Raw genomic sequence first — 10,974 nt, forward strand, 5'->3', positions numbered from 1 at the left:
TTTTCACATATATCTGTACTCTTCACAAACATCATTTTATTAGTTGTGTCATATTTTCACTGAATACTATTCCACATTATTTAGGTATTTCTAATTTTTTTAACTTACATTTAATTTGCTACGAATTTCACCATTGTGAACTTTTTCAGATTTTAGATTCAGTCTTTAGTGTATGAATATATAAAAGCGTATGAATATTCTAAAATTGTATACTGTCATTTCAAAATACTATAAAGTTATAAGAATTTTGTATAAGGAATAAATGCATATATTGAGGTATTCTCCTAGACTAAATTTTTGTTAGTGCTTATTTCTTGTTAAGCATCAAGTATATTTTAAATATATTTTCAAATTTAGTAGATATCAAGGTATCTTGAATAATGCTTAGTTGATAGGATTGCTTGAATTCTATTCTTGATTTTGTTAATGTAAGACTTTAATGGGTCTATTATACAATCATAAATGTTCAGCAAGCACTAAGTGCATATTATTGATAATTTAATATTTACTAGATTTCATGTGTTTTGTGATTCAATATGAACATTTATCTCATGCTTACCACTCTTCCTTGGAGACAAAATTAGGCACTGAGTTAAAATAACAATTTTTTGTCACTTCTGAATGTTTTGTTTGTATCTTATCACCATCATTGTTATTGTGAATTTAAGTTGTAGTATTTACTTGTAATTATTAATCATGAATTTAAATTTTACTGATGTGAAACCTTGGAAGACTACTTAATCCTATTAATATATAAGGTGGCATTTATGCCCAACTACTGCCTTTATTCAGTAAATTGAAGTATAAGTGTATGAAAACCATAGCGATAATTGTTATAGGTATCTTGTTATCTTTAGGTTACTTATAAACATTAATTAAGCCTTTTTCTTTCAGAAATCAGGAAATGTATAGTTTGTTCTTTGAGTTAATTGGTTATTATAAAGAATGGTATCTTTTCATGGTTTATGAATCTTAAGCATCATGGTGAATTTATGTTTTATTTTTCAGGTGTTTCATTTTTTACTTTTGGTACCTTAAAGAGTGTTGGGCTTTCCCATGCCCCTACCCTTCTTGGCAGACCTTCATCAGACAATCCTAATGTCTTAGTTTTGAAAACCCACATAAACTTACTTTGTGGTGGTGTTGCTGGAGCAATAGCACAAACAATATCGTAAGTTTCTTCATTAACTTAATCCAATCAAATTGCAGTTTTTCAATCTTGATTTTCAGCATTATTCATTTTATTTTTTATTTTATATATATATATATATATATATATATGTATATATATATATATATATTTACCACTTTGCAGATCTTCTTTTTCTTTTTTAACTTTATTTTTTATTTTTTAAAATTTACATCCAAATTAGTTAGCATATAGTGAAGCAATGATTTCAGGAGTAGATTCTTTAATGCCCCTTACCCATTTAGCCCATCCCTGCTCCCTCTCATGTATATATATATATTTAATGTTTATTTATTTTTGTGAGAGAGAGAGAGAAGGGGGGGGGGAACGAGTGGGGGAGGGGCAGAGAGAGAAAATGACAGAAGATTCAAAGTGGGCTCTGGGCTGTCAGCAGAGAGCCTGATGCAGTTCGAACTCATGAACCCTGAGATCATGACCTGAGCCGAAGTCAGATACCCAACTGACTGAGCGACCCAGTCACTTCTCTTGCATTAAATCTTGAAGACCTCCTTTGTGTCAGACAATATACTAAGTTTTGGGACATTTGCTGAATATAGATAAAGGGATTGCTGTATTGTAATTGAAAAAGTAGCTTCAAGGGATTTCCCTAGTCCAAGAGAGATTGTGTAGATGAGATAAAAAGGGGCTGGAACACTAAGAAGCAGGAATTTTTCAGGAAGAAGAAGAAAAGCTTTCTGTGACTGAGGAGTATCCTGAAAAACAGGATGTAGTATTATCACAAAGACGAAAAAGAGTATCCAATGGAAAAGAAAAATCAAAGTAATATAAGTACTGAAAAGTAAGGTGTTCATTGGATTTTACAGTCAAGGATTACTTGTGTGAAAGCAGATTCCGTGTACTTGTGTGTGGAAGCAGATCATACTAGGTTGAAGGTGAAGAAAAAAAGGTGGTGGTTTACTTTTGGCAATCTGGCTGTGGAACCTTGCGCATTTGTAGAAACATGATCACCTCTAGTTATTTTGATTCTCTTCTTGCTCTTACCTTTTTCTTTACTACTACTCACTTCCAATCTAGATCCTTAAAATCTTTTCTTTCCCATTTCTTTTCTTAAACTGTATTCTATACCCATTGACTCTTACCAGATCCAAAGGCTCCCTCTTAGTTCTTTTGCTTCCTTCCAATTGTTCTAGTTCCTTCATTTTTGTAAATTTTTTTTAATGTTTATTTTTGAGAGAGAAACAGAGTGCAAGTGGGGGAGGGGCAGAGAGCTAGGGAGACACAGAATCTGAAGCCAACTGCAGGCTCTGAGCTGTCAGCACAGAGTCAGACGCAGGGCTTGAACTCACAGACCGCGAGATCATGACCTGAGCCCAAGTCGGACACTCAACCGACTGAGCCACCCAAGGCGCCCCTAGTTCCTTCAGTTTTGTAACAGTACCTCTCCTTGGCCATCTGCCTTCCCAACCCACCCACCCCCACCTTTTCAAGTATCTTACTGATTCATATCTTCCTCTTTCTTCCTATCCATGCTGAAATTTTAAGGCGCAGCCTGGCTTTAGTCCTATGCTCTTCCCATAAATGTGTAGAATAGCTCATCTATCTTTATGGTTTCAGTGGTCACCTCTGCACAGATAACAAATTTTATTTAATTCTCCATTACTTCCTCTCCATTACTTCTGTAGCAAGCTCTTAGATATTTCTGCTTGGACTTCTGCCATCAGGGCAAACTCCATAGTTCAGATATTAATTCCTTTTTTCCTCTTGGTGACAATCCTCAGCTCCCAGCTTTCTTATTTGTTATTGATAACCATTAATCTTCTAGCCCTAATACTACCTTGAAACCATTTTTCACATTGTACGTATCCAAATACTCACTATGTCTTACTGTTTGTTACTGTAGAACATTGCCTAGAATGCTATTTTCTTTCTTTCCCATTGTTCTTTCCCGTATTCTAATCCTTGTACCTTGTCTTCTTACATTCTCTCCCTTCTACTAACCAATTCCTTCTACTCACATACGTCTTTTCCGGCTTGGAAACTGAATCCTTCAGACTAGGTTTTTGTTCCCTTGATTCCCATAAAATTTCTTCTTCTCACTACCCCATTAAAAAATAATTCCTGGAGATGCTACTGAAATGCATACAGAACTTCAATTATTGTTAATGCTATTTCTTAAGCTGTTTGGTTAAAAAAACATGTTTTTTAATTATTAAAAAAAGTTTTTTTACTGAGAGGCAGAGAGAGACAGAGCACAAATGGGGGAGGGGCAGAGAGAGAAGGAGACAGAATCCTAAGCAGGCTCCAGGCTCTGAGTTGTCAGCACAGAGCCCGACACAGGGCTCGAACTTACAAACCATGAGATCCTGACCTGAGCCGAAGTTGGACACTCAACTGACCGAGCCCCCCAGGAGTCCCACATGTTTTTTTAATTATAACATATCATTATGAATATAAATATAGGCAGCTCTTCCTGCCCACGGGTCCTGTCCCCATGCTTTGATAAAATCACCTTATCATTATTTTTGTCATATATCACTTAAGTATATGTTAGGTACCATGGAGATCTTTGAATAGGAAAGTAAAAAGCAGCTTTGTGACACTTGAGAATGTAAGATTCAATTTTATTAATGTTGGGATAGCAATACCTATTTCATGCAATTATGAAGATGGAATGAGATAAATTACATAAATTGTTTAACTACATTGACAAGTAGTCAATATTAGCAAAATAAAAGTAATTTAAAAAAATCACCTGGGGTCCCACTCTTAAGAGAGATTCCTTTTGTATATTTCATTTCAGGCATTTTATTTTATTTTATTTTATTTTATTTTATTTTATTTTAGTTAAGTGTACCTAATTTGAGAGAGAAACAGAGCATGAGCAGGGGAGGAGCAGAGAGAGAGAATCCCAAGCAGGTCCCACACTGTCAGCACAGAGCCCAATGTGGGGCTCAGGCTCACGAACTGTGAGATCATGACCTGAGCTGAAACCAAGAATTGGACTCTCAACCAACTGAGACACCCAGGTGGCCCTCAGGCAAATTTTTTAACAGAATTTTCTCTGTTCTCTAAATGCAGTATCTGTATTGTTAATTTTTGCCTTTAAGGAAAATTTTTTGTTGGTCTACTGTATACAAGGGGGCTTGCTGAATATTTTTAGAGTAGTGGTTCTTAACTAGAGGTGATTTTGCCTCCAGTGGACATTTATTAATATCTGGAGACAATTTTGGCTGTCACAGCTGGGGTTATGCTATTGGCATGGAGTGGGTAGAGGCCAGAGTGGGTAGAGTGGGATGTGCTTAAACATCTTACATTGAATAGGATAGATCCTCACAATTAAGAATTATCTAACCTAAAATGTCAATAGTGCCAAAGTTGAGAAACCCTGTCCTAGGGTTCCAACAATGAAAAATACCCAGTTTGTTTCTTCAGAAAGTGGCATTGAATTTGGCCTTGAGGAATGAACTCTATATTGTGGTGATGAGAGAGAATCATCTAACCCAATAGAACCACATAAGCAAAGGCAAGACCTCTTTATTGCTGTTTGATTGTATTCATGTGCTTATGTCCTGACTCCTAAATTAGACAAAACAATAAAGGTATAAGAACACATTATTTCCTAGGGAAATAACATGTAGGACTTTGTATTTAATAATTGTTGAGTAGAATGCTAGAAATCATTTTTATATCCTTCTGCCTTTTTCTTCTTTTAGCTACCCATTTGATGTAACTCGTCGGCGAATGCAATTAGGAACCGTTCTTCCAGAATTTGAAAAGTGCCTGTAAGTTTTCCATTTGTCATTGTTCATTTTCTTTAGGAAATGTAATGTTTAAAGTAGGTATAGAGATAGGACTGTGGTCTTACCAGTAGTTCAGATCTTCCATAGTATCCTTTGGTAAATTTACAAACTTTCAATCTAGTCCCAATCCCTATATATATATATATATATAATATATATATATATATATATATTTAATGTTTATTCATTCTTTTTTAATTTTTTTTTAACGTTTATTTATTTTTGAGACAGAGAGAGACAGAGCATGAACGGGGGAGGGGCAGAGAGAGAGGGAGACACAGAATCGGAAGCAGGATCCAGGCTCTGAGCCATCAGCCCAGAGCCGGACGCGGGGCTTGAACTCATGGACCGTGAGATCGTGACCTGAGCCGAAGTCGGATGCTTAACCAACTGAGCCACCCAGGTGCCCCAATGTTTATTCATTTTTGAAAGACAGAGAGACAGAGCACAAGCAGGGGTGGGGCAGAGAGGGGGACACAGAATCCGAAGCAGGCTCCAGGCTCCAGGCTCCAAGCTGTCAGCACAGAGCCTGACGCAGGGCTCGAACTCACGAACCGTGAGATCATGACCTGAGCTGAAGTCGGCCGCTTAACCGACTGAGCTACCCAGGCACCCCAAGTCCCAATCCCTATTAAAAATTTCACTTTAGGGGCACCTGGCTGGTTCAGTTGGAAGAGTGTGCAACTCTTGATCTTGAGGTTCTGAATTTGAGCCTCATGTTGGGTGTAGAGATTATTTAAAAGTTTGTTAAAAATTCACATTAGGGGCACCTGGGTGGCTCAGTTGGTCAAGTGTCAGACTCTTGATTTTGGCTCAGGTCATGATTTCATGGTTTGGGTGACTGAGCTCTGAGTCAGACTGTGCGCTGACAGCTCTGAGCCCACTTGGGATTCTCTCTCTCCCTCTGTCTCTGTCCCATCCTCACTCACTTGCTCGTGCGCATTCTTTCTCATTCTCTCTCAAAAAAAAAAAAACATTTAAAAAATCACTTTAGAGCAGCTTGGTTAAATAGAAATATAATGTGAGCCACTTATATAATTTAAAATTTTCTGGTAGCCACATTTAAAAAAAAGTATAAAAAAACAGATGACTGTTTTAAAATCTTTTAATTTAGGGGCACCCGGTGGCTCATTGTGAGGAGCATGCAACTCTTGATTTTGGGGTTGTGAGTTTGAGCCCCATGTTGGGTGTAGAGATTACTTAAATAAATAAACTTAAAAAAAAGTTAAATATTTTAATTTAACCTAATATACCAAAAATATTATCACTTCAACATCTCAAGACTTTGCATCCTTTTTTTAATACTAAGTGTTTGAGGGGCACCTGGGTGGCTCAGTCAGTTAAGCGCCAGACTTTGGCTCAAGTCATGACCTCACGGTTCGTGGGTTCGAGCCCCACATCCGGCTCCGTGCTGACAGCTAGAGCCTGGAGGCTGCTTCAGATTCTGTGTCTCCTTCTCTCTCGCTGCCCCTTCTTGGCGTGCTCTCTCTCTCTCTCTCTCTCAAAAACAAATAAACATTTAAAAAAATTAAAAAAATAAAGAAACTAAGTGTTTGAAATCCAGGGTGTATTTAATACTGACAGCACATTTCAATTTGGACTTGCCACATTTTAAGTGCTCACTAACTATGTATGGCTAGTGGCTACCATCATTACCCAGCACAGCTCTAGAGTTTTCTATAATCTGTAGAGATTTAGAATCATTCTGTTTTCTGGGTGGTGTGTTGTTCCTCAGGGGAAGAGCAGAACATTTGCTCAGGACTTTGAATTGCCTTTGAATTGCCTAAAAGGTTTTTTGAAGATTTTAGTCCAGATTGCCTATCAAAAGAGAAGGGCAAAAGCCAAAATGTTTGAAAGGAAGGAACACTGAAACTAGAAAGTCTTTATTGCCTATATCTGATAGTCCTCTAACCTTTAGTTCTATAACCATCTGCTAGTTGTAGTATAAAAGTTGAGTTGAAATGGAAGCTTGATGGGCAACTGAGCATACATCCGTCAAAAAGAATACATAAATATTTCAAATATTTTTATGATATAGTGTTGCCAGTAAATTTTACATAGTCCAAACAAAGTAAATTGTATTAATCAGCCGGCAATTCTGTGTATAATGCTTGTACTTGTTTGGAATGAATTGCTGTTTTATGGTGACTTTTCACCTTGTTTTAACACTTGCTTTCCAAAAGCTATTCAAGATGACATTCTGGCTTTTTTTTTTTAAATGTTTATTTATTTTTGAAGGAAAGGGAAAGAGGGTGTGTGGGAGGGACTGAGAGGGAGACAGAAGATCTGGTGAGTAGAGGAGGGGCAGAGAGAGAAGGAGAGAGAGAGAATCCCAAGCAGCTCCTCACTGTCAGCACAGAGAGCTATGTGGGGATCTTAGTCACGAACCTGTGAGATCATAACTTGAGCTAAAGTCAGATGTTCAACTGACTGAGCCACCCAGGTGCCCTTGACATTTTGACTTCTTTTAAAAATGCTATTATGGATCCTGAAAATATCTCATGAGTGGGCATAAAGGTGTCATCGTTTAACTATTGTCTTTCAGTACCATGTGGGAGACTATGAAGTACGTCTATGGACACCATGGAATTCGAAGAGGATTATATCGTGGCTTATCTCTTAATTACATTCGCTGTATTCCCTCTCAAGCAGTGGCTTTTACAACATACGAACTTATGAAGCAGTTTTTTCACCTCAACTGAAGAAAATCGTGATTTCTTTTCCTGAGTAAACTCTCACAGGGAGACATAAATGTTCTTTTAATTTTGAGGGGAACATTACTTGAAGGGGGCTATTTGCCTAGTCACAGGAACCACTGGTATTTTAGTACTTGATTTTTTTATTCATAACAAATCAAAAGTGCTTACCGTGCTTTTTGATGCCAAAAGTTATAACTGAGAACATTGAAAAAAATTCCTAAGCTGATGCTGGCTAATCAGTTAGGTTATTTGAAACTGTTTTAAAATGTTTTTTGGGAGTAGCACTAACTTAAAATGGGATTCAAGAGGTTGCCATTAGGCTTTATCATGCTTTAATTCCAAGCTTTAAGTATAATCATGATTTTCAAAGACTCTAACATTGGTTATTATTATTGTAATAAACAGGCTTGGTTATATTGCAGCAGAATGATGAGAACTGAATTTTTATGTTTATAAAATGTAGCTTAGGGGGCACCTGGCTGGCTCAGCCAGAAGAGCATGCGACTCTTAATCTCGGAGTCATAAATTCCAACCCCATGTTAGGTGTAGAGATTACTGGGGCGGCGGGGGGGGGGGGGGGGGGGAGGGAAGTAGTTTAGAAGCCAGCATTGAACATTATTCTTAGTATCTCTCTTCTCATAATTCTGCTCCACTGCATAAAAGGACTGACACTTTTTCTCTTTGTTTTTAAATAAAATAAATGCTGTATTTAAAAATTAGCCTTGTAGAAGCTCAACAATAAATGAAGAATTTTCAGGTGTTGCTCAAATGTTATTACTAGGTACTATGACTGACTTAAATTTGTTTTTAAAAGTCAATATATTTCCCAAAGGCAGTAATAATAAATACTGAATATCTTTGCTCTCAAAACAGATTAGCATTATAGATTTGTTTTTGTTAGATGATTTGGTATATACTAGAAAACTTATTTAAGTGAACTGTGAAATATCTATTAATATAGATGTGAATGTCAAAGAATGTTTCTAAGGTATTTTGTCATGATACATCAACTAGTTCTTCCATGTAAAATAATTTTAGTGCAATATAAACTTAAGTAGAAACATAAAACTGATTTGATTTGCTATCCTTTATATTAAAATGGTTTAAAATATAAGAATTCCATTTATTGTGTTTAGAGTACCTTTTATCTTTTACTGTAAGCATGACAGAAGTGGAAAGGGAACAAATACAGTTCTGTCCTCAGACATAGCAATTTGTAGAATTGATGTGATTTTTTTTGATCAATGCAAACTATTTTAACTGCTCTAACTTTATAATTTTTTTTATTGAGGTAAAATTGACATATAACAATATATTAGTTTCAGGTGCACAATGTAATGATTCAATATTTGTATTTACTGCAAAACAATCACCACAATAGTCTAGTTACCATCTAATTGATGTGATTTTTAGGACATTAGAAAACTAAATCGAAAAGTGTTACTTCTGCTTCAATTTTAATTTTGTTTGCATAAAAGATTTCTTGTTATACTTTGGTAAAAATTAGATGAACTGGTTTCATTTTCAAAGTCTTTATTTTAAAATAAATATGTGTCTTTGTATGATTTGTAAGTGTACCCCACAGGTAGAAATACGTGTGTTCTTGAAAGTATTTTGTATATTTTCATTTCTGGGCTATATTGTAGCTAAATATTGTTATCAAGTCACAAGATAATTTAAATGTACGAAATAAATATCTCAGTTATGTTATCAATAAAAGAGGACTGCAAATATTTTTTTAAATAAAAATTTGCATTCTATGTTACAGAATTATATTTGGATCATTATTTCTCTTTTTTAACTATTCACATTATTAAAGCACAAATGATAAACATCAATAGTCAGAATGTAAGAATATTTAAAATAATGACTATAGTTATATTTGATTTATTTCAGATTGATGACCCAAAGTGTATCTTGCCAGGTTATCTTCCACTGAAGATTGACTATTTCTGTTTTGATTTCCATTGTTACTCTTTTACTGCTTTTTTTGAGAATACCCCTTTGATCTATAGAATGGGACAGTGGTCTGGTCTAGGCAGTAAGTGAGGTACCACTCCTAGTTTTCAAGGGTATGGAGTTAGAATGGTTAATGGGTAGGGGTGCCCGAGTGGCTCAGTGAGTTAAGTGTCCGACTTTGGCTCAGGTCATGATCTCGAGGTTCGTGAATTCAAGCCCCACATTGGTCTCTTTGCTGTCAGTGCAGAGCCTGGTACCTGCTTCGGATCCTCTGGCTCCCTCTCTCTCTCTCTGCCCCTCTCTGGCTCACGCTCTTTCTCTCAAAAATAAATAAACATTAAATAAATAAAACTTTTAGGGGCGTCTGGGTGGCTCAGTCGGTTAAGTGGCCGACTTTGGCTCAGGTCATGATCTTGCGGTCCGTGAGTTCGAGCCCCGCGTCAGGCTCTGTGCTGACAGCTCAGAGCCTGGAGCCTGGTTCAGATTCTGTGTCTCCCTCTATCTGACCCTCCCCCGTTCATGCTCTGTCTCTCTCTGTCTCAAAAATAAATAAACGTTAAAAAAATTTTTTTTTAAATAAATAAATAAATAAAACTTTAAAAAAAAGAAAGTTTAATGGGTATATATAATAATATCTTACACTATTCTCCCCTTGGGTATTCAACATCCATTGTGTGTCAGGCATTGTATCAGCATAATGGGGGGTTTACCTTGGGAGATCTGTTAGCTGTACTTATAGTCTGATTTGAATGTTCAGTAGCATCTAACACCAGGTATCTTTCTAATACAGTATGTACCACACTTTATGGTAATTACCTTTTTACCTGTGTCCCCTGAACTGGTTCTCTCCAAAGCACAGCCATGCCTTCATTTCCTATAAGGAGCACGGGATGTGGCACCATAATAGGTGCTCAGTGATGTATACTGATGGGAAAAAGGAAGGCTCAGTCCCGTTTTTGGAGACCTTATGTTCAGTAGGCAGAAATAAGGCACAATTAGACCATGGGAAGAACAATTAAGAAATTCATTTGTTTTGTTTCATAGAAATGTCTTGTTACTGGGGCGCCTGGGTTGCTCCTCCAATTAAGTATCCAGCTCTGGGTTTCGGCTCAGGTCATGATCTCACAGTTTCATGAGTCTGAGGCCCACATTGGGCTCTGTGCTGGGATTCTCGCTTTTCCCCCTGCTCATGCTGTCTCTGTCTTGAAAGAAAGAAAGAAAGAAAGAAAGAAAGAAAGAAAGAAAGGAGGGAGGGAGGGAGGGAGGGAGGGAGGAAGGAAGGAGAAAGACAAGAAAGAAGAAAGAAAGAAAGAAAGAAAAGAAAGAAAGAAAGAAAGAAAGAAAGAAAAAGAAAAGAGAAAGGAAG

The 10,974-nt window shown here is 36.7% G+C and overlaps 1 protein-coding gene across 2 annotated transcripts in view; it reads left to right on the forward strand.

The window, feature by feature from the left end:
- SLC25A16 (solute carrier family 25 member 16) overlaps nt 1–9,419 on the forward strand; it is a 51,072-nt gene extending 41,653 nt beyond the window's left edge. Inside the window, exons 7-9 of one of the 2 annotated variants that reach the window (XM_060642584.3) lie at nt 1,009–1,171; nt 4,864–4,932; nt 7,468–9,419. In XM_060642584.3, the coding sequence (XP_060498567.2) occupies nt 1,009–1,171; nt 4,864–4,932; nt 7,468–7,573 (338 nt within the window). In that variant the 3' untranslated portion in view covers nt 7,574–9,419. The remainder of the gene's footprint in view (nt 1–1,008; nt 1,172–4,863; nt 4,933–7,467) is intronic. The other variant, XM_078434317.2, reaches the window with a different exon arrangement.
- The last annotated feature ends 1,555 nt before the right edge of the window (nt 9,420–10,974 follow it).

The sequence above is a fragment of the Panthera onca genome, chromosome D2 (genome assembly GCF_046562875.1).
Source record: "Panthera onca isolate mPanOnc1 chromosome D2, mPanOnc1 haplotype 2, whole genome shotgun sequence".
In the NCBI taxonomy this organism is placed as follows: Eukaryota; Metazoa; Chordata; class Mammalia; order Carnivora; family Felidae; genus Panthera; species Panthera onca.